General features: G+C 39.0%; 1 protein-coding gene across 1 annotated transcript in view; it reads right to left on the reverse strand.

Annotated features, from left to right (window-relative positions):
* LOC128640817 (mucolipin-3) overlaps window positions 1-25215 on the reverse strand; it is a 172905-nt gene that overhangs the window by 26549 nt on the left and 121141 nt on the right. Inside the window, exons 9-11 of the mRNA XM_053693242.1 lie at window positions 18183-18284; window positions 8690-8812; window positions 467-673 (exon numbers count right to left, since the gene is read on the reverse strand). Of these exons, the coding sequence (XP_053549217.1) occupies window positions 467-673; window positions 8690-8812; window positions 18183-18284 (432 nt within the window). The remainder of the gene's footprint in view (window positions 1-466; window positions 674-8689; window positions 8813-18182; window positions 18285-25215) is intronic.

The raw sequence follows: 25215 nt of genomic DNA on the forward strand, positions 1-25215 counted from the left end.
GGTCAGGTGACCACTGCAGTTACTGTGATCATGTTACTAAATTTATACATGTTTTTTTTTACAGTTTCTTTTACAGTTTTTGCTACAGCTGTCTCACATGCCATGATGAAATATAAATATAAAAATGATATATTGTGAATCTGCTGGGCCTGCGGGAAAAAAAATATATAATTTGTGTGGGTCACTCACTGAAATTTAACTTACAAAAGGGTTTAAATTTAAGTAGCAAAAATAAAAGCTAAAAATTGTCTCAGCACTGGGGTTTAAAAAATGCTTAGCAGTATAAGGGTTAAGAGGAGTGCCCTAAATCCGCTAGCAGTGACCAAGTACTTTGGATATGCACGAAACGCGTAGGCATGGGTTCTTTGGTACCCCCTTCTATGTTTTTTTTTTCACATGAAGCCTTGTTTTGAAATGTGTTTTTCAATAAACTGTTTTGCTTTATTTTTATGGCACACACACTTACCTTTACTGTGTCGTAGGTGTCTGTTATCAGAGCAATGAAGAGACTCAAAACCATATAGATGAAGAGGCTGATGAATGAGTATAAATATATACGGCTGAACAACCAGACCAAGTAGCTCTTCTGCTGCATTATTGAAAACGTATTATACATATCATCTCCATTAATGAGGGAGAAGAGGCATTCGGAGACCATATTGAGAGACCTGAACTGTAGGAGAGAGAGGGAATAATCACAAGAGATAAAGGTTACACTGACCCATATAACCAAATCATTCATAGGGCAGGTTATTTCTGCTAGTGACAATATTATGCAAATTTTTGTTTTAACTATCAGCTAGATTTAGAGTTTGGCGGTAGCCGTGAAAACCAGCGTTAGAGGCTCCTACCGCTGGTATTTAGAGTCAGTCAGGAAAGGGTCTAACGCTCACTTTCCAGCCGCGACTTTTCCATACCGCAGATCCCCCTACGCCATTTGCGTATCCTATCTTTTCAATGGGATCTTTCTAATGCCGGTATTTAGAGTCGTGGCTGAAGTGAGCGTTAGAAATCTAACGACAAAACTCCAGCCGCAGAAAAAAGTCAGTAGTTAAGAGCTTTCTGGGCTAACGCCGGTTTATAAAGCTCTTAACTACTGTGCTCTAAAGTACACTAACACCCATAAACTACCTATCTACCCCTAAACCGAGGCCCCCCACATCGCCGCCACTCTATTAAAATTTTTTAACTCCTAATCTGCCGCTCCGTACACCCCCGGCCACCTACGTTATCCCTATGTACCCTAATCTGCTGCCCCTAATACCGCCGACACCTACATAATATTTATTAACCCCTAATCTGCCGCCCCCAACGTCGCCGCCACCTACCTACACTTATTAACCCCTAATCTGCCGACCGGACCGCACCGCTACTATAAAAAATGTATTAACCCCTAATCCGCCTCACTCCCGCCTCAATAACCCTATAATAAATAGTATTAACCACTAAACTGCCCTCCCTAACATCGCCGACACCTAACTTCAAGAATTAACCCCTAATCTGCCGACCGGAGCTCACCGCTACTCTAATAAATTTTTTAACCCCTAATGCTAATTCTAACCCTAACACCCCCCTAAGTTAAATATAATTTTTATATAACGAAATAAATTAACTCTTATTAAATAAATTATTCCTATTTAAAGCTAAATACTTACCTGTAAAATAAACCCTAATATAGCTACAATATAAATAATAATTATATTGTAGCTATTTAAGGATTAATATTTATTTTACAGGCAACTTTGTATTTATTTTAACCAGGTACAATAGCTATTAAATAGTTAAGAACTATTTAATAGCTACCTAGTTAAAATAATTACAAAATTACCTGTAAAATAAATCCTAACCTAAGTTACAATTAAACCTAACACTACACTATCAATAAATTAATTAAATACAATACCTACAAATAAATACAATTAAATAAACTAACTAAAGTACAAAAAATAAAAAAGAACTAAGTTACAAAAAATAAAAAAATATTTACAAACATTAGAAAAATATTACAACAATTTTAAACGAATTACACCTACTCTAAGCCCCCTAATAAAATAACAAAGACCCCCAAAATAAAAAAATGCCCTACCCTATTATAAAATGAAAATAGAAAAGCTCTTTTACCTTACCAGCCCTGAACAGGGCCCTTTGCGGGGCATGCCCCAAAGAATTCAGCTCTTTTGCCTGTAAAAAAAAACATACAATACCCCCCCAACATTACAACCCACCACCCACATACCCCTAATCTAACCCAAACCCCCCTTAAATAAACCTAACATTAAGCCCCTGAAGATCTCCCTACCTTGCCAGGTTCACCGATCGATCCAGAAGAGCTCCTCCGATGTCTTGATCCAAGCCCAAGCGGGGGGCTGAAGATGTCCATGATCCGACTGAAGTCTTCATCCAAGCGGGAGCTGAAGAGGTCCATGATCGGGCTGAAGTCTTCATCCAAGCGGGAGCTGAAGAGGTCCATGATCGGGCTGAAGTCTTCTATCAAGCGGCATCTTCAATCTTCTTTCTTCCGGATCCATGGTCATCCCGCCGACGCGGAACATCCATCTTCACCGACGACTTCCCGACGAATGACGGTTCCTTTAAGGGACGTCATCCAAGATGGCGTCCCTCGAATTCCGATTGGCTGATAGGATTCTATCAGCCAATCGGAATTAAGGTAAGAAAATTCTGATTGGCTGATGGAATCAGCCAATCAGAATCAAGTTCAATCCAATTGGCTGTTCCGATCAGCCAATCAGATTGAGCTCGCATTCTATTGGCTGATCAGAACAGCCAATAGAATGCAAGCTCAATCTGATTGGCTGATCGGATCAGCCAATCGGATTGAACTTGATTCTGATTGGCTGATTCCATCAGCCAATCAGAATTTTCCTACCTTAATTCCGATTGGCTGATAGAATCCTATCAGCCAATCGGAATTCGAGGGACGCCATCTTGGATGACGTCCCTTAAAGGAACCGTCATTCGTCGGGAAGTCGTCGGTGAAGATGGATGTTCCGCGTCGGCGGGATGAACTACATGGATCCGGAAGAAAGAAGATTGAAGATGCCGCTTGATAGAAGACTTCAGTCGGATCATGGACCTCTTCAGCTCCCACTTGGATGAAGACTTCAGCCGGATCATGGACATCTTCAGCCCCCCGCTTGGGCTTGGATCAAGAAATCGGAGGCTCTTCTGGATCGATCAGTGAACCCGGCGTGTTGAAGATACAGGGAGTGCAGAATTATTAGGCAAATGAGTATTTTGACCACATCATCCTCTTTATGCATGTTGTCTTACTCCAAGCTGTATAGGCTCGAAAGCCTACTACCAATTAAGCATATTAGGTGATGTGCATCTCTGTAATGAGAAGGGGTGTGGTCTAATGACATCAACACCCTATATCAGGTGTGCATAATTATTAGGCAACTTCCTTTCCTTTGGCAAAATGGGTCAAAAGAAGGACTTGATAGGCTCAGAAAAGTAAAAAATAGTGAGATATCTTGCAGAGGGATGCAGCACTCTTAAAATTGCAAAGCTTCTGAAGCGTGATCATCGAACAATCAAGCGTTTCATTCAAAATAGTCAACAGGGTCGCAAGAAGCGTGTGGAAAAACCAAGGCGCAAAATAACTGCCCATGAACTGAGAAAAGTCAAGCGTGCAGCTGCCAAGATGCCACTTGCCACCAGTTTGGCCATATTTCAGAGCTGCAACATCACTGGAGTGCCCAAAAGCACAAGGTGTGTAATACTCAGAGACATGGCCAAGGTAAGAAAGGCTGAAAGACAACCACCACTGAACAAGACACACAAGCTGAAACATCAAGACTGGGCCAAGAAATATCTCAAGACTGATTTTTCTAAGGTTTTATGGACTGATGAAATGAGAGTGAGTCTTGATGGGCCAGATGGATGGGCCCGTGGCTGGATTGGTAAAGGGCAGAGAGCTCCAGTCCGACTCAGACGCCAGCAAGGTGGAGGTGGAGTACTGGTTTGGGCTGGTATCATCAAAGATGAGCTTGTGGGGCCTTTTCGGGTTGAGGATGGAGTCAAGCTCAACTCCCAGTCCTACTGCCAGTTTCTGGAAGACACCTTCTTCAAGCAGTGGTACAGGAAGAAGTCTGCATCCTTCAAGAAAAACATGATTTTCATGCAGGACAATGCTCCATCACACGCGTCCAAGTACTCCACAGCGTGGCTGGCAAGAAAGGGTATAAAAGAAGAAAATCTAATGACATGGCCTCCTTGTTCACCTGATCTGAACCCCATTGAGAACCTGTGGTCCATCATCAAATGTGAGATTTACAAGGAGGGAAAACAGTACACCTCTCTGAACAGTGTCTGGGAGGCTGTGGTTGCTGCTGCACGCAATGTTGATGGTGAACAGATCAAAACACTGACAGAATCCATGGATGGCAGGCTTTTGAGTGTCCTTGCAAAGAAAGGTGGCTATATTGGTCACTGATTTGTTTTTGTTTTGTTTTTGAATGTCAGAAATGTATATTTGTGAATGTTGAGATGTTATATTGGTTTCACTGGTAAAAATAAATAATTGAAATGGGTATATATTTGTTTTTTGTTAAGTTGCCTAATAATTATGCACAGTAATAGTCACCTGCACACACAGATATCCCCCTAAAATAGCTATAACTAAAAACAAACTAAAAACTACTTCCAAAACTATTCAGCTTTGATATTAATGAGTTTTTTGGGTTCATTGAGAACATGGTTGTTGTTCAATAATAAAATTAATCCTCAAAAATACAACTCGCCTAATAATTCTGCACTCCCTGTAAGGTAGGAAGATCTTCAGGGGCTTAGTGTTAGGTTTATTTAAGTGGGGTTTGGGTTAGATTAGGGGAATGTGGGTGGTGGGTTGTAATGTTGGGGGGGGGGTATTATATGTTTTTTTTTTACAGGCAAAAGAGCTGAATTCTTTGGGGCATGCCCCGCAAAGGGCCCTTTTCAGGGCTGGTAAGGTAAAAGAGCTTTTCTATTTTAATTTTAGAATAGAGTAGGGCATTTTTTTTATTTTGGGGGTCTTTCTTATTTTATTAGGGGGCTTAGAGTAGGTGTAATTAGTTTAACATTGTTGTAATATTTTTCTAATGTTTGTAAATATTTTTTTATTTTTTGTAACTTAGTTCTTTTTTATTTTTTGTACTTTAGTTAGTTTATTTCATTGTATTTATTTGTAGGTATTGTATTTAATTAATTTATTGATAGTGTATTGTTAGGTTTAATTGTAGATAATTGTAGGCATTTAATTTATTTATTGATAGTGTAGTGTTATGTTTAATTGTAACTTAGGTTAGGATTTAGGAAAATTATTTAAGTAATTTTGTAATTATTTTTAACTAGGTAATTATTAAATAGTTATTTACTATTTAATAGCTATTGTACCTGGTTAAAATAAATACAAAGTTGCCTGTAAAATAAATATTAATCCTAAAATAGCTACAATATAACTATAATTTATATTGTAGCTATATTAGGTTTTATTTTACAGGTAAGTATTTAGCTTTAAATAGGAATAATTTATTTAATAAGAGTTAATTTATTTAGTTAGATTTAAATTATATTTAACTTAGGGGGGTGTTAGGGTTAGACTTAGCTTTAGGGGTTAATACATTTATTAGAGTAGCGGTGAGATCCGGTCGGCAGATTAGGGGTTAATTATTGTAGGTAGGTGGAGGCGACGTTGGGGGCGGCAGATTAGGGGTTAATAAATATAATATAGGGTCGGCGGTGTTAGGGGCAGCAGATTAGGGGTACATAGGTATAATGTAGGTTGCAGCGGTGTACGGAGCGGCAGATTAGGGGTTAATAAATATAATATAGGGGTCGGCGTTGTTAGGGGCAGCAGATTAGGGGTACATAGGAATAACGTAGGTGGCGGCGGTGTACGGAGCGACAGATTAGGGGTTAAAAAAATATGCAGGGGTCAGCGATAGCGGGGGCGGCAGATTAGGGGTTAATAAGTGTAAGGTTAGGGGTGTTTAGACTTGGGGTACATGTTAGGGTGTTAGGTGCAGACTTAGGAAGTGTTTCCCCACAGGAAACAATGGGGCTGCGTTACGAGCTTAACGCTGCTTTTTTGCAGGTGTTAGGTTTTTTTTCAGCTCAAACAGCCCCATTGTTTTCTATGGGGGAATCGTGCACGAGCACGTTTTTGAAGCTGGCCGCGTCCGTAAGCAACGCTGGTATTTAGAGTTGCAGTGGCGGTAAATATGCTCTACGCTCCCTTTTTTGGAGCCTAACGCAGCCCTTCTGTGAACTCTAAATACCAGCGGTATTTAAAAGGTGCGGGGGGAAAAAAGCACACGTAGCTAACGCACCCCTTTGGCCGCAGAACTCTAAATCTAGCGGTATGTCTTCTTGTTTTATCTTATAAGTAATATATTCATCAACTTTTTTAACCACAGATTGTGCTTAAAAAAAGAATAATAAAAAAAAAGAATAAATGTACTGCAGAGTGTACCATTGCACTTATTCAACATTATAGTTAATTAAAGGGACATGACAGTCAAAACTAAACTCAGATGGTTCAGACAAAGCAAGACATTTTAAGAGACTTATCAATTTAGTTTTATTATCAAATTTGCTTTGCTCTCTTGGTATCCTGGATTGAAAGCATCTATAGCTAGATTGGTGGCTACACAAATTTCTCTCTTGTCACTTGCTCCCCAGATGTGTTCAGCTAGCACCCAGTAGTGCATTACTGCTCTGGAGCTGACTTTAAATGGACAGTGTACATGTACAAATAAATAACAGCATTTTACTGGTGCAATACTTGCTAATTCACCTCAGTATGGTCAATGCATCATATAATTCATCAGTTTAACCCCCTAATAGAATACCCGGAGATGGATAAAAAAAGGAGCCTTAAAGGGACAGTCTACAGCTTAGTCATCTTAAAGTCTTACTTTAGATTAAGCTGCAAATAGCCTCCTGCTCCCTTTCTATATCATGCAGTAAAAAAAGTTATTTTAAAATGAATTTTGTTTCTGGTCACTTTGAAATGTTTGCCAAGCTCCGCCCACTGATGACATCATGATCTGGGCTGCATTAAAGGCTTCACTAGTTACAAAAGACTCACTAATTGGATTCAACCGATTGTTAATGCTATCTAGCAGAGTGCATAGATGCAGCCCAGATCGTGATGTCATCAGTGGGCGGAGCTTAGCAGCTATATCAAAGTGGCCCAGAAACAATAGTCATTTTAAAATAACTTTTTTACTGTTACTGCTGCATGATATAGAAAGGGAGCAAGAGGATATTTTGCAGCTTAATCTTAAAGGGACATAATACTCATATGCTAAATCACTTGAAACTGATGCAGTATAACTGTAAAAAGCTGACAGGAAAATATCACCTGAGCATCTCTATGTAAAAAAGGAAGATATTTTACCTCACAATCTCCTCAGCTCAGCAGAATAAGTTCTGTGTAAAAAGTTATACTCAGCTGCTCCCAGCTGCAGGTAAAAAAATGAAAAAAAATGAAGAAATGAACAGCAGCCAATCAGCATCAGCAGTGCTGAGGTCATGAACTTTTACTGTGATCTCATGAGATTTGACTTGACTCTCATGAGATTTCATTGTAAACTTCCTTTACCTGATTGGTGAAATAATATGAGAGTGCACGATGCTAGTCCCTTCAGATGTCCCAGGACAGACACACTAAAATGCTGCTTAGAAATCCTTTACAATGGGAGGTGGCTACTGAGGAACTTTTGAGGTAAAATATCTTTCTTTTTTACATAGAGATGTCCAGGTGATATTTTCTAGTCAGCTTTTTACAGCTATGCTGCATCACTTTCAAGTGTTTAAACATTTGGGTATTATGGCCCTTTAAGTAAGACTTTACAATGACTAAGGTGTAGACTGTCGCTTTAAGGCTCCTTTTTAATCCATCTCCGGGTAGATAGTCAAGTTCAATGTTTAATAAAATAGCCACTCTAATTGGATGCTGCTCCTAAAACATTCTTTGTTTTAAATATGGTATTTAACCCTTTCAGTGTACATGACAAGCTCTTTTCTTCATGCAGGGGATCACAGATCAAACTCTGTTTTTGGCGATCCCCACACTACATTCTGGAGATTGTTGGTGGTCTAGTTGGCGGTACAGTGTACTGTAATTTTTCCCCCTTAATGCATTTCCAATTACTTGTTATACCAGTAACAGATTAAAAAATGTATGAAAAATCTATTATTTAGGTTTATTTTTGTATATGAAATAACTGTCTTTGTTCTTTGAAACCACAACCCATTAAAATGGATTGAGCATGCAGAGCAAACATGTCACCTTTTTTTTATCACTTTCTGTACACATGTTTCCTTATCTTATATCTGTCTTACATGCCAAAGCCCAATATATAGAGAGAATAACTGAAAATTTGCATTTCAATACTTATCTCTTTTAACCCCCACTGGGAGTGTAACATTGTCTGTTTTAAATAATGAAATAAAGGTAAAGGAGCTATTTGTGAACAATTGAATACACTCCAGCAGGTAAACTAGATATTTGTGAACAAATGAAAGGGCAGAAAAAATTAGGGTACACTGTCCCTTTAACTATCTGTTTAAACCCGTTGCAGGGGTTAAACACAAAAATATATACAAGACATCAGTGTAATAACAAATTGCTGTAATACATTAGTGTATTTTATTTTTGTATTTGTATGTCCCTTTAAATTACCTTTACGTGGTAAGGACCCAAGACAATCCATCCACAAAAGCAGTACCCCAGGTATATCATAGCAGCACAACAGCAAAATCGGATCACGTTAGGAAGAGCTGCCCTTAACGTCAGAATCAGCAGCTGTATAAATGGATAGAAATTGTAGGAAATAAGTATTTAATTAATATGTAAAGAGACATAAGTAAAATCACAAAACACTACTGGGCTCGATTATGTGCAAGTTACAACTGAAAGTATCAGGGTTGTTGCACAGCGGATGCCCAACTGGGAGAGCCTGAAATTAATAGCAGCAGCTGTCCAAGAGACATTAAATAATAATGCTAGGCATAATGATGTATTCAAAATATTAGCCTGTGAATACTATGGACATGTGTTTTTAAATTATATTGGCTGTTTAAATAATAAAAAAAAAAAGTAAAGTTTAAAGGGATTGTAAACCCAAATATTTTCTTTCATGATTCAGATAGAGCATGCAATTTTAAGCAACTTTCTGATTTACTCCTATTAGCTATTTTTCTTTGTTCTCTTGCTATCTCTATTTGAAAAAGCAGGAATGAAAGCTTTGGAGCCCGCCTATTTTTTGGTTCAGTACCCTGGATAGTGCTTGCTGATTGGTAACTACATTTAGCCATCCAATAAGCAAGCGCAACCCAGGTTCTGAACCTAAAATGGGCAGGCTCAAAAGCGTTAATTCCTGCTTTTTCAAAAAAAGATACCAAAAGAACAAAGAAAAATGTATAATAGGTGTAAATTAGAGAGTTACTTAAAATTGCATGCTCTATCTGAATCATGAAAGAAACTATTTGGGTTTACTATTCCTTTAAGTGACGATAAACCTATGGGGGCTGCCTCTTTGATGAAACCAATAAGGGGAAATTATAAATGGGTCATTAAAGTGTGTAACCAAGGGCAGTGTGGGATATATCAAGTTTAACGTTGGACAAAATAAATAATTAAAGTATATTGCAAAGATTTTTTTACGACATATAATCAAACATTTTATATGACAACCTCAATGTGATTAATGTCTTTAAATATCTATGGAAGTTGCTAAACAGTATCGCGGTCCTGTTGCAATGTCCGCACAAACTCCTTCTCCATTAAAAGGACCGTTAAACTTGAAATTTCAACAACGCATAAATTGTTTCACTATTGCAAGTGAAACATTATTGCAATATACATTCATTGTTTATTTTACAGCCTTTTGTTGTAAAATACATCTAAAAAATGTGTTTTGTTTCACTTCCTCCAAGGGAGGCTTGGGTTAATACTTTAAGGCAATTTATGCAAGCTTTTGTTTACTTTTCCCTCCCGCCCTAAGCCTTTATGGTGTCACATGCTTTTAAAAGTTGGATTATCAGTTTTGCATCAACAATCAAATCAGCCAATAGGAATTCAGTAGCTCTCATCCTATTTACTAATTTGAATTTGAAGATTCAAATCAGCCAATAGGAATGCAAGTGACGCCATATTTAAACGCGTAACTTGCATTCAATATTCAGTGTACGGCGGTGATCGTACGAAGAGGATCCTCCACGCTCCATGGCTCCACGGTGGCCGGTCTTCAGTTCCACGGTCATCACCGCTCCGCGATGACTTAGTCCTGGATGAAGATGGAAGATGTCGCCGGTTCCAAGAAGACTTCACAGCCGTCTGGAAGAGGACCTTCTCCACCGGACTTCAGGAACGGTGATTACCTATTTTGGGCTTAGAAATAGGATTTTTTTTATTTTGGGGATTTTTTTTATTTTTTAGATGAGGGATTTAATGGGCACTTGTAAAAGAGCTGAATGCCCTTTTAAGGGCAATGCCCATACAAATGCCCCATTAGGGGAAAAGGGTAGTTTAGGATTTTTTAGTGTTAGTTTTTTTTTATTTTGGGGGGTTTGGTGGATTTACTGTTAGAGGGGGGATTTAGGGGGGTAGTTATCAAGCCGTCTACTTTACCTGCCTTCGCTGGTCCAATACGCCCGCCTAAGCTCACCTACCATAGCCGCCGCGGACCTTCAAAATTTCGCCTAAGTTATCAAAAAAGCTGTCAAAAAGCCGCGCACCAAGTACGGGGCGATGAGCAGCGGAGTGTGAGAGTTATCACTCATCCGATCTCGCTACTCTTCGGGTTTTTGACAGCTTTATTGATACCCCTGTCACTAAGCACCCACACTAACTACACTGTTCTACCCCCTATACCGGCGCCCCGGAGTCCCCCGCAACTCAATAAAGTTATTAACCCCTAAACCGCCGCTCCCGGACCCCGCCGCCACCTATATTATACCTAGTAACCCCTATCCTGCCCCCCTATACCGCCGCCACCTATAATAAAGTTATAAACCCCTATCCTGCGGATCCCGGACCTCGCCGCAACTAAATAAATAGTTTAACCCCTAAACCACCGCTCCCGGACCACGCCGCAACCTATATTAAACTTATTAACCCCTAATCTGCCCCCCCTACACCGTCGCCACCTATAATAAACTTATTAATCCCTATCCTGCCCCCCCCTACACCGTCGCCACCTATAATAAATTTATTAACCCCTATCTTGCCCCCCCTACACCGCCGCCACTGTAATAAAATTATTAACCCCTAAACCTAAGTCTAACACTAACCCTAACACCCCCTAACTTAAATATTAATTAAATAAATCTAAATTATATTTCTCTTATTAACTAAATTAATCCTATTTAAAACTAAATACTTACCTTTCAAATAAACCCTAATATAGCTACAATATAAATAATAATTATATTGTAGCTATTTTAGGATTTATTTTTATTTTACAGGCAACTTTCAATTTATTTTAACTAGGTACAATAGCTATTAAATAGTTATTAACTATTTAATAGCTACCTAGCTAAAATAAAGAGAAATTTACCTGTAAAATAAAAACTAACCTAAGTTACAATTACACCTAACACTACACTATACTTTAATAAATTATTCCTATTTAAAACTAAATACTTACCTGTAAAATAAACCCTAAGATAGCTACAATATAAATAATAATTATATTGTAGCTATTTTAGGATTTATATTTATTTTACAGGTAACTTTGTATTTATTTTAGCTAGTTAGAATAGTTATTAAATAGTTATTAACTATTTAATAACTACCTAGCTAAAAGAAATAAAAAATTACCTGTAAAATAAATCCTAACCTAAGTTACAAATTAAACCTAACACTACACTATCATTAAATTAATTAAATAAATTAACTACAAATAACTACAATTAAATTAAATAAACTAACTAAAGTACAAAATATAAAAAAAATAAGTTACAAACATTTAAAAAAATATTACAACAATTTTATGCTACTTACACCTAATCTAAGCCCCCTAATAAAATAACAAAGCCCCCCAAAATAAAAAAAAATGCCCTACCCTATTCTAAATTAAAAAGTTACCAGCTCTTTTACCTTACCAGCCCTTAAAAGGGCCTTTTGCGGGGCATGCCCCAAACAATTCTGCTCTTTTGCCTGTAAAATAAAAATACAACCCCCCCAACATTTAAAACCCACCACCCACATACCCCTAATCTAACCCAAACCCCCCTTAAATAAACCTAACACTACCCCCCTGAAGATCATCCTACCTTAAGTCGTCTTCAGCCAGCCGACCACCGATGGAACCGAAGAGGAGATCCGGAGCGGCAGAAGTCATCATCCAAGGGGCGCTAAAGAAGTCTTCCATCCGATAGAAGTCTTCATCCAGGCGGCGTCTTCAATCTTCATACGAGCCGACGCGGAGCCATCCTCGTCTTCCCGACGACTAACGACGAATGGATATTCCTTTATGGGACGTCATCCAAGATGGCGTCCCTTCAACTCCGATTGGCTGATAGGATTCTATCAGCCAATTGGAATTAAGGTAGGAAAAATCTGATTGGCTGATTGAATCAGCCAATCAGATTGAAGTTCAATCCGATTGGCTGATCCAATCAGCCAATCAGATTGAGCTCGCATTCTATTGGCTGTTCCGATCAGCCAATAGAATGCGAGCTCAATCTGATTGGCTGATTGGATCAGCCAATCGGATTGAACTTCAATCTGATTGGCTGATTCAATCAGCCAATCAGATTTTTCCTACCTTAATTCCGATTGGCTGATAGAATCCTATCAGCCAATCGGAATTGAAGGGACGCCATCTTGGATGACGTCCCTTAAAGGAATATCCATTTGTCGTTAGTCGTCGGGAAGAAGAGGATGGCTCCGCGTCGGCTCGTCTGAAGATGGCTCCGCTCCGGATGGATGAAGATTGAAGACGCCGCCTGGATGAAGAATTCTATCGGATGGAAGACCTCTTCAGCGCCACCTGGATGATGACTTCATCGGATGGAAGACTTCTTCAGAGCCCCTTGGATGATGACTTCTGCCGCTCTGGATCTCCTCTTCGGTTCCATCGGTGGTCGGCTGGCTGAAGGCGACTCAAGGTAGGATGATCTTCAGGGGGGTAGTGTTAGGTTTATTTAAGGGGGGTTTGGGTTAGATTAGGGGTATGTGGGTGGTGGGTTTTAATGTTGAGGGGGGTTGCATTTTTATTTTACAGGCAAAAGAGCAGAATTGTTTGGGGCATGCCCCGCAAAAGGCCCTTTTAAGGGCTGGTAAGGTAACAGAGCTGGTAACTTTTTAATTTAGAATAGGGTAGGGCATTTTTTTATTTGGGGGGGCTTTGTTATTTTATTAGGGGGCTTAGATTAGGTGTAAGTAGCTTACAATTGTTGTAATATTTTTTTAAATGTTTGTAACTTATTTTTTTTTATTTTTTGTAACTTAGCTTTTTTTATTTTTTTAGTACTTTAGTTAGTTTATTTAATTTAATTGTAGTTATTTGTAGGTAATTTATTTAATTAATTTAATGATAGTGTAGTGTTAGGTTTAATTGTAACTTAGGTTAGGATTTATTTTACAGGTAATTTTTTATTTCTTTTAGCTAGGTAGTTATTAAATAGTTAATAACTATTCTAACTAGCTAAAATAAATACAAAGTTACCTGTAAAATAAATATAAATCCTAAAATAGCTACAATGTAATTATTATTTATATTGTAGCTATCTTAGGGTTTATTTTACAGGTAAGTATTTTGTTTTAAATAGGAATAATTTATTAAAGTATAGTGTAGTGTTAGGTGTAATTGTAACTTAGGTTAGTTTTTATTTTACAGGTAAATTTCTCTTTATTTTAGCTAGGTAGCTATTAAATAGTTAATAACTATTTAATAGCTATTGTACCTAGTTAAAATAAATTGAAAGTTGCCTGTAAAATAAAAAATAAATCCTAAAATAGCTACAATATAATTATTTATATTGTAGCTATATTAGGGTTTATTTTAAAGGTAAGTATTTAGTTTTAAATAGGATTAATTTATTTAATAAGAGAAATATTATTTAGATTTATTTAATTAATATTTAAGTTAGGGGGTGTTAGGGTTAGTGTTAGACTTAGGTTTAGGGGTTAATAATTTTATTACAGTGGCGGCGGTGTAGGGGGGGCAGGATAGGGGTTAATAGGTATAATGTAGGTGGCGGTGGGGTCCGGGAGCGGCGGTTTAGGGGTTAACATATTTATTATAGGGGCAGTGGGCTCCGGGAGCGGCGGTTTAGGGGGTAATAACTTTATTTAGTTGCGGCGGTGTAGGGGGACAGATTAGGGGTGTTTTGACTCGGGGTACATGTTAGGGTGTTAGGTGTAGACAGCTCCCATAGGAATCAATGGGATGTCTGGCAGCAGCGAACATGAACTTTCGCTATGGTCAGACTCCCATTGATTCCTATGGGATCCGCCGTCTCCAGGGCGGCGGTTTGAAAACCAGGTACGCTGGGCCGGAAAAGTGCCGAGCGTACCTACTAGTCATTTGATAACTAGCAAAAGTAGTCAGATTGTGCCGCACTTGTGTGCGGAACATCTGTAGTGACGTAAGCATCGATCTGTGTCGGACTGAGTCTACTACTACTTTTGCCGGTATCTAGGGCTTGATAACTAAGGCGAATCAGCCTCGCCACAAATACGCTGCGGAATTCCAGCGTATTTGAGGTTGACGGCTTGATAACTAGGGGCCTTAGTATTTTTTTAATGCAAAAGAGCTGTTTAACTCAGGGCAATGCCCTACAAAAGACATTTTAAAGGCTATTGGTAGTTTAGTATTAGATTAGGGGGGGGGTTATTTTGGGGGGCTTATTTATTTTTAGAGGGATTAGGTTTCATTTTTTTTATTTTTGATAATTTGGTTTATTATTAGTGTAGTGTTAGTGTAGTGTTTGGTGTAATTGTAACTTAGGTTAGTATTTATTTTACAGGTATATTTGTCTCTTTATTTTAACAAGGTAGCTATTAAATAGTTAATCACAATTTAATAACTATTCTACCTAGTTAAAATAAATACAAAGTTGCCTGTAAAATAAAAATAAACCCTTAGATAGCTACAATGTAACTATTAGTTATATTGTAGCTATCTTAGGGTTTATTTTATAGGTAAGTATTTAGTTTTGAATAGGAATAATTTAGTGAATGATAGTAATTTAATTTAGATTTATTTAAATTATATTTAAGTTAGGGGGGTGTTAGGGTTAGACTTAGATTTAGGGGTTAATACATTTAATATAGTTGCGGCGACGTTGGGACGGCAGATTAGGGGTTAATAAATGTAGGTAGGTGTTGGCGATGTTAGGGACGACAGATTAGGGGTTAATAATAATTTAACTAGTGTTTGCGATGCCGGCGGGCAGCGGTTTAGCGGTTAATATGTTTATTATAGTGGCAGCGATGTCCAGTTCTGCAGATTAGGGGTTAAAAATATATTTTTTTAGTGTTTACGATGTGGGGAGGGGGCTCGGTTTATGGGTTAATAGGTAGTTTATGGGTGTTAGTGTACTTTTTAGCACTTTAGTTAAGAGTTTTATACTACGGCGTTAGCCCATGAAACTCTTAACTACTGACTTTTAAATGCGGTACCACTCTTGACAGGAGAGGCTATACCGCTCACTTTTTTGCGGACTCGTAATACCGTAATACCGGCGTTATGGAAGTCCCATTGAAAAAAAGAGGACACGCAATTTACGTAAGTGGATTTGCGGTATTTCCGAGTCTGGCCAAAAAAGTGAGCAGTATACCTGTACCTGCAAGACTCGTAATACCAGCGTTAGGAAAAAAGCAGCGTTGGGACCTCTCAACGCTGCTTTTTAAGGCTAACTCAAGACTCGTAATCTAGGTAAGAGTTTGTGCTATATCTGAATATTAGTTTGTGATTGGTTCTTTGTTCTGGGGGACAGGGAACTCAGTGAAAAGAACATAAAACAATATTCTCATTTGACAAAATAAAGCTGCAGTTTTCATTGCAAACATTCTTATATATGAAAGTTTATAATCATGTAGTTTACATTTTGTGTTTAGTGTCCCTTTAAGCCTGTCGTGGCCTGATCACAATGCCTGACGATGGGACCTCAGTGTCCTGAAAGCTTGCAACTGTATCCACTATTAGTTACCTATTAACACTTTGCGGTCCTTTGTCGGAATATATCCAACAAAGGGTTTTAGCTGTGACTTGCTATTTAGCTGTGTAATTCAAAAAATTGGCGCGGAAATTAAATAAGACCTGCCGGCCGCACCCATTAGATATTTAAAGGACTGGAAAGGGTTAAAGGTATCACCTGTGCATCACTTTTCTTAATTTCTTACAAAAGGATTTTTACTTTTACACGGTCTAACACGGTACTGCCCTTTAAACTAGAAAAGCAGAAACTGCCAATGTACACTCTTTATAGTTATATTACTGGATAAATATCTAGTACAGTAATAACATATTTAAAATGTCAACTGAGCTGGATCCAGGCTTAACCCTTTAAGGAAACAGCTTTCAGTTTGCTCAATTGTTTTATGACGGAAAAATTCCGTCATATGTCCTTAAGAGGTTAAACAGCTACTGGGTAGAATACAGATATCTTGTCAACAGCTCCCAAGAAATTGTGCATTGTGATATCCACACAAAATGCCATTTATTGGTTGCCATAGTATGTAATTGTTAGCGGTCAAAATGGTGGTTTGGGCATATTTGTTTTTTCATTTTTATTTAATTATTTTTGCACTAAAATTTGAATCTTTACTGATACTGGTAGGAATGTTGCAATTTGCTCATATAGAAGAACACTCAATAAAGCTAAGAAAATAAATAAATCAGATTTAGAAAAAAAAAATGAAACGATAGAAAAATGTATCACTTCTGTTAGTCTATAAAAGGTTCTCAGTCTATTAAAAGCAACAGGTGCTGAATAAACCTACTTTTTGTTTTCTGGCTCATGGAAATGTATCCCTATCCACGCTTTAGTATTGTTTCAGCCAATCAGCATGCATACTATATTATCAGACATTTTTTGCTATATCAGTAAAATTTAAAACAATTAAATTGGCTTTTTTATTAACAGGGATATCAAACCCCATTTTTGATTATTTCATGATTCAAATAGAGCGTGTGATTTTAAACAACTTTCTAATTTACGTCTATTATTAATTTTTCTTTGTTTTCTTGTTATCTTTTCTTGAAAAGCAGAGATGTATGCTTAGGAGCCTGCCCATTTCTGATGCACTAAATGGCAGCAGTTTTGCAAGAATGTTATCCATATGCAAGAGCACTAGATGGCAGCAGTTTTACAAGAATGTTATCCATTTGCAAGAGCACTAGATGGCAGCAGTTTTACAAGGATGTTATTCATTTGCAGAGCACTAGATGGCAGCAGTTTTACAAGAATGTTATCCATTTGCAAGAGCACTAGATGGCAGCAGTTTTACAAGAATGTTATCCATTTGCAAGAGCACTAGATGGCAGCAGTTTTACAAGAATGTTATCCATTTGCAAGAGCACTAGATGGCAGCAGTTTTACAAGAATGTTATCCATTTGCAAGAGCACTAGATGGCAGCAGTTTTACAAGGATGTTATTCATTTGCAGAGCACTAGATGGCAGCAGTTTTACAAGGATGTTATTCATTTGCAGAGCACTAGATGGCAGCAGTTTTACAAGAATGTTATCCATATGCAAGAGCACTAGATGGCAGCAGTTTTACAAGGATGTTATTCATTTGCAGAGCACTAGATGGCAGCAGTTTTACAAGGATGTTATTCATTTGCAGAGCACTAGATGGCAGCAGTTTTACAAGAATGTTATCCATTTGCAGAGCACTAGATGGCAGCAGTTTTACAAGAATGTTATCCATTTGCAGAGCACTAGATGGCAGCACTATTTCCTGCCATGTAGTGATCCAGATGTCTACCTAGGTATCTCTTTAACACAGAATATCATAGGAACTAAGCAAATTTGATAATAGAAGTAAATTGGAATTTTTTTTTAAATTGTACGCTCTCTCTGAATCAAAGAACATTTTTGTTGTCATATCCCTTTAATCTTTATCTATGCCAAACGTAAATCTTGTCCCTTCACATTATGTGATATAACATATTGCCTAGCATGTTTTTTTTTATAACGCATTTTAAAGTAAACTTACATTGTACTTCTCAAAGAATCCTAAGTATCGTATGACCCCAAGCCACACCAGCATCGTGGATATCCCCAGCAGAATACTACAGACATCATAACTTGTTAGGCTCTGTGTGTAATAACAAAAAAAAATATATTGTCACTGTTATTATTTTATATTGTTCAACTTAGAAAAACAGCACTGTACCTGGTGCAGGTGGTAGGGGGCCGCTGCAAACGCCCCTCAATATAACCACAAAAACAAATGTCCACAGCACCAAATATATGAGGAAGAGGAATTTCTTGTCTTTGTTCTCAGCTTGATAAAAGCATGTAGGCACACAGCAACAACAAAATGCAACATTTCGGGTTATTCACCCTTAATCATGCTAAAAGATTTGACAAACCCTCCTGTTGACCTATTGGTTTTGTGAGTGCAATATTATATGGGTGCAACTATGCTGCTTGCTTGAACCAAACACAGGGTGGACAGGTTCTCTAGCTGGAAACATTGCCAGCTTAATAAATGGAACAGAGTTGACAACGGCTTCTTTTGGTTGTGAGCAACCCCATTAGACCATGTGATTGTTACATTAGAATACTAAGATTTATCAAAGTGAGAACAAGAAAATTCTCACATTTGTCTTAAAAAAAAACCTCACAAATGATATCACCATATTTATGAAAGGTCACGCACCAATAAAGTCGCAACTTTTCATATGTGCGAACAAATTGACTCATAACCATTCACAAGTCTTAAGTATATGCAAATAAGTTGTCTGGAAATGCCTAATTTTTGTATTAATCTCTATTGGCATTTTAAAATGCCCGTATATATTCGCAGTTCTCATATATTTATGAAAAGTGTTGCATGTAATATTCACTGCTTTCAATCTCGCCAATTTGTAGGTTGCGAGGAGTGAAAAATAAAGAGCGATATTGTTGTTTGTCTGGAGGGAAAATGGAAATATGTATTTTTCTTGCTGTATCTAGGGTTAGAAATTGCCCACAACAAGGCGCAGATCCTGAATAATAATAAATATATTATAAAAAAAATAAAATAATTAAAGTGCAATTGAAATAAGTGTATTAAAAAGAAAGAAGATGAGCTCCAAAAAACGGGCAACCTTCCTTAATGAAAGAGAGCCAAAGAAGGGGCAAAATAAAACTAACTTTAATATATAAGAAATAACATTCTTTTAAACAATCACTTGACTAAAACAATAAACCATTTACCGGTGTCTAAAATTAAGATTGATAAATATAGTGCAAATGACATTTTCGCAAGAAAACTAGGATCAGCCATTCGCTTGACATCGCAAAAAAGTTTTTCCCCAAAAATGTCTCTAAAATATTGATAAATACTGGCGACATTTTTGACTTCACACATTGCGAACTATTGTGAAAATAATCGCGACTTTTTAGGCGCATTTTTTCGGGGCTTGATACAATGTTGCTTTAAGTTACAGTTTAGAGCATTTTCATTGTGTACTTGTGTTCCTTGCTGTTGCTGTGTGCTTACATGCTTTTATCAAGCTAAGAATAAAGACAAGAAATTCCTCATATATTTGGTGCTGTGGACATTTGTTTTTGTGGTTATTATTTTATATGGTATAATAAACACAATTATGTGAAAAAAAAGTGTATTAGATCACAGCAATTAAATACACTGTATATAAAAGACATTCAAATGATAAAATTACATCTTCTCATTCATTAAAGCACATTGGTTTTGCATTAATGAGTCAAGCTTATTGTAGGCTGAGTAGGCTCTATTTATCAAGCTACAGACACAGCATGGAGCCGGCAAAAACATAATTTATGCTTACCTGATAAATTCCTTTCTTCTGTAGTGTGATCAGTCCACGGGTCATCATTACTTCTGGGATATTACTCCTCCCCAACAGGAAGTGCAAGAGGATTCACCCAGCAGAGCTGCATATAGCTCCTCCCCTCTACGTCACTCCCAGTCATTCGACCAAGGACCAACGAGAAAGGAAAAGCCAAGGGTGAAGTGGTGACTGGAGTATAAATTAAAAAATATTTACCTGCCTTAAAAACAGGGCGGGCCGTGGACTGATCACACTACAGAAGAAAGGAATTTATCAGGTAAGCATAAATTATGTTTTCTTCTGTTAAGTGTGATCAGTCCACGGGTCATCATTACTTCTGGGATACCAATACCAAAGCAAAAGTACACGGATGACGGGAGGGATAGGCAGGCTCTTTATACAGAAGGAACCACTGCCTGAAGAACCTTTCTCCCAAAAATAGCCTCCGATGAAGCAAAAGTGTCAAATTTGTAAAATTTGGAAAAAGTATGAAGCGAAGACCAAGTTGCAGCCTTGCAAATCTGTTCAACAGAGGCCTCATTCTTGAAGGCCCAAGTGGAAGCCACAGCTCTAGTAGAATGAGCTGTAATTCTTTCAGGAGGCTGCTGTCCAGCAGTCTCATAAGCTAAACGAATTATGCTACGAAGCCAAAAAGAAAGAGAGGTAGCGGAAGCTTTTTGACCTCTCCTCTGCCCAGAGTAAATGACAAACAGAGAAGACGTTTGTCGAAATTCCTTAGTTGCCTGTAAGTAAAATTTTAGAGCACGGACTACATCCAGGTTGTGCAGTAGACGTTCCTTCTTTGAAGAAGGATTTGGGCATAAAGAAGGAACAACAATCTCTTGATTGATATTCCTGTTAGTAACTACCTTAGGTAAGAACCCAGGTTTAGTACGCAGGACTACCTTATCCGAATGAAAAATCAAATAAGGAGAATCACATTGTAAGGCTGATAATTCAGAGACTCTTCGAGCCGAGGAAATAGCCATTAAAAATAGAACTTTCCAAGATAACAACTTTATATCAATGGAATGAAGGGGTTCAAACGGAACGCCCTGTAAAACATTAAGAACAAGGTTTAAACTCCATGGTGGAGCAACAGTTTTAAACACAGGCTTAATCCTGGTCAAAGCCTGACAAAAAGCCTGGACGTCAGGAACTTCTGACAGACGTTTGTGTAACAGAATGGACAGAGCTGAGATCTGTCCCTTTAATGAACTAGCAGATAAACCCTTTTCTAAACCTTCTTGTAGAAAAGACAATATCCTAGGAATCCTAACCTTACTCCAAGAGTAACCTTTGGATTCACACCAATATAGGTATTTACGCCATATCTTATGGTAAATCTTTCTGGTAACAGGTTTCCTAGCCTGTATTAAGGTATCAATAACTGACTCAGAAAACCCACGTCTTGATAAAATCAAGCGTTCAATTTCCAAGCAGTCAGCTTCAGAGAAGTTAGATTTTGATGTTTGAAGGGACCCTGTATCAGAAGGTCCTGCTTCAGAGGTAGAGACCAAGGTGGACAGGATGACATGTCCACCAGGTCTGCATACCAAGTCCTGCGTGGCCACGCAGGTGCTATTAGAATCACTGATGCTCTCTCTTGTTTGATTCTGGCAATCAATCGAGGAAGCAACGGGAAGGGTGGAAACACGTAAGCCATCCTGAAGTCCCAAGGTGCTGTCAGAGCATCTATCAGGACTGCTCCTGGATCCCTGGATCTGGACCCGTAACGAGGAAGCTTGGCAATCTGTCGAGACGCCATGAGATCTATCTCTGGTTTGCCCCAACGTCGCAGTATTTGGGCAAAGACCTCCGGATGAAGTTCCCACTCCCCCGGATGAAAAGTCTGACGACTTAAGAAATCCGCCTCCCAGTTCTCCACTCCTGGGATGTGGATTGCTGACAGGTGGCAAGAGTGAGACTCTGCCCAGAGAATTATCTTTGATACTTCCATCATAGCTAGGGAGCTTCTTGTCCCTCCCTGATGGTTGATGTAAGCAACAGTCGTGATGTTGTCCGACTGAAACCTGATGAACCCCCGAGTTGTCAACTGGGGCCAAGCCAGGAGGGCATTGAGAACTGCTCTCAATTCCAGAATGTTTATTGGCAGGAGACTCTCCTCCTGACTCCATTGTCCCTGAGCCTTCAGAGAATTCCAGACGGCACCCCAACCTAGAAGGCTGGCGTCTGTTGTTACAATTGTCCAGTCTGGTCTGCTGAACGGCATCCCCCTGGACAGATGTGGCCGAGAAAGCCACCATAGAAGAGAATTTCTGGTCTCTTGATCCAGATTCAGAGAAGGGGATACGTCTGAGTAATCCCCATTCCACTGACTTAGCATGCACAGTTGCAGTGGTCTGAGGTGTAAGCGTGCAAAGGGTACTATGTCCATTGCCGCTACCATTAAGCCGATTACCTCCATGCATTGAGCCACTGACGGGTGTTGAATGGAATGTAGGGTGCGGCAAGCACTTTGAAGTCTTGTTAGCCTGTCCTCTGTCAGGTAAATCTTCATTTCTACAGAATCTATAAGAGTCCCCAGGAAGGGAACTCTTGTGAGTGGAACGAGTGAACTCTTCTTTTCGTTCACCTTCCATCCATGTGACCTTAGAAATGCCAGCACTAACTCTGTATGAGACTTGGCAGTTTGAAAGTTTGAAGCTTGTATCAGAATGTCGTCTAGGTATGGAGCTACCGATATTCCCCGCGGTCTTAGTACCGCCAGAAGAGCACCCAGAACCTTTGTGAAGATTCTTGGAGCTGTAGCCAATCCGAATGGAAGAGCCACAAACTGGTAATGCCTGTCTAGGAGGGCAAACCTTAGGTACCGATAATGATCTTTGTGAATCGGTATGTGAAGGTAAGCATCTTTTAAATCTACAGTGGTCATGTACTGACCCTCTTGGATCATAGGTAAAATTGTCCGAATAGTCTCCATCTTGAACGATGGAACTCTTAGGAATTTGTTTAGGATCTTTAAGTCCAGGATTGGTCTGAAAGTTCCCTCTTTTTTGGGAACCACAAACAGATTTGAGTAAAACCCCTGTCCCTGTTCCGATCGTGGAACTGGATGGATTACTCCCATTAACAAGAGCTCTTGTACGCAGCGTAGAAACGCCTCTTTCTTTGTCTGGATTGTTGACAATCTTGACAGATGAAATCTCTCTCTTGGAGGAGAGTATTTGAAGTCCAGAAGGTATCCCTGAGATATTATCTCTAGCGCCCAGGGATCCTGGACATCTCTTGCCCAAGCCTGGGCGAAGAGAGAAAGTCTGCCCCCCACTAGATCCGATCCCGGATCGGGGGCCCTCAATTCATGCTGTTTTAGGGGCAGCAGTAGGTTTCCTGGCCTGCTTGCCCTTGTTCCAGGACTGGTTAGGTTTCCAGCCTTGTCTGTAGCGAGCAACAGCTCCTTCCTGTTTCGGTGCAGAGGAAGTTGATGCTGCTCCTGCTTTGAAATTACGAAAGGAACGAAAATTAGACTGTCTAGCCTTAACTTTGGCTTTGTCCTGAGGCAGGGCATGGCCTTTACCTCCTGTAATGTCAGCGATAATCTCTTTCAACCCGGGCCCGAATAAGGTCTGCCCTTTGAAAGGTATATTAAGCAATTTAGACTTAGAAGTAACATCAGCTGACCAGGATTTTAGCCACAGCGCCCTGCGTGCCTGAATGGCGAATCCTGAATTCTTCGCCGTAAGTTTAGTAAGATGTACTACGGCCTCCGAAATGAATGAATTAGCTAGTTTAAGGACTCTAAGCCTGTCCGTAATGTCGTCCAGAGTAGCTGAACCAATGTTCTCTTCCAGAGACTCAATCCAGAATGCCGCTGCAGCCGTGATCGGCGCAATGCATGCAAGGGGTTGCAATATAAAACCTTGTTGAACAAACATTTTCTTAAGGTAACCCTCTAACTTTTTATCCATTGGATCTGAAAAAGCACAGCTATCCTCCACCGGGATAGTGGTACGCTTAGCTAAGGTAGAAACTGCTCCCTCCACCTTAGGGACCGTTTGCCATAAGTCCCTTGTGGTGGCGTCTATTGGAAACATTTTTCTAAATATCGGAGGGGGTGAGAACGGCACACCGGGTCTATCCCACTCCTTAGTAACAATTTCAGTAAGTCTCTTAGGTATAGGAAAAACCTCAGTACTCGTCGGTACCGCAAAATATTTATCCAACCTACACATTTTCTCTGGTATTGCAACTGTGTTACAATCATTCAGAGCCGCTAACACCTCCCCTAGTAATACACGGAGGTTTTCCAGTTTAAATTTAAAATTTGAAATATCTGAATCCAGTCTGTTTGGATCAGAACCGTCACCCACAGAATGAAGCTCTCCGTCCTCATGTTCTGCCACCTGTGACGCAGTGTCTGACATGGCCCTAATATTATCAGCGCACTCTGTTCTCACCCCAGAGTGATCACGCTTACCTCTTAGTTCTGGTAATTTAGCCAAAACCTCAGTCATAACAGTAGCCATATCCTGTAATGTGATTTGTAATGGCCGCCCAGATGTACTCGGCACTACAATATCACGCACCTCCCTCTGAGCGGGAGATGTAGGTACTGACACGTTAGGCGAGTTAGTCGGCATAACTCTCCCCTCGTTGTTTGGTGAAATTTGTTCAATTTGTACAGATTGACTTTTATTTAAAGTAGCATCAATACAGTTAGTACATAAATTTCTATTGGGCTCCACTTTGGCATTGCAACAAATGACACAGGTATCATCCTCTGAATCAGACATGTTTAACACACTAGCAAATAAACTTGCAACTTGGAAATACAATTCAATTAGAATAATATTAAAACGTACTGTGCCTTTAAGAAGCACAGAAGATCTATGACAGTTGAAAATTAATAAATTGAAACAGTTATAGCCTCAATCCTTGTAAACAACACAACTTTAGCAAAGGTTTAATCCCATTAGCAAAGATAACAAATTCTGAAAGCAGGAAACAAATTACAGAATAAACGTTTTTTTATCTCAGTCAAACTACAATTCTCACAGCTCTGCTGAGAGAAATTACCTCCCTCAAAATAAGTTTTGAAGACCCCTGAGCTCTGTAGAGATGAACCGGATCATGCAGGGAATACAATGAGTTGCTGACTGAAATATTTGATGCGTAGTAAAAGCGCCAAAAAACGGCCCCAAACATTTATTCACTCAGTACCTCAGTAAATGAAAACGATTTTACATTCCAGCAAAAACGTTAAACATA

Source organism: Bombina bombina, chromosome 10 (genome assembly GCF_027579735.1).
Source record: "Bombina bombina isolate aBomBom1 chromosome 10, aBomBom1.pri, whole genome shotgun sequence".
In the NCBI taxonomy this organism is placed as follows: Eukaryota; Metazoa; Chordata; class Amphibia; order Anura; family Bombinatoridae; genus Bombina; species Bombina bombina.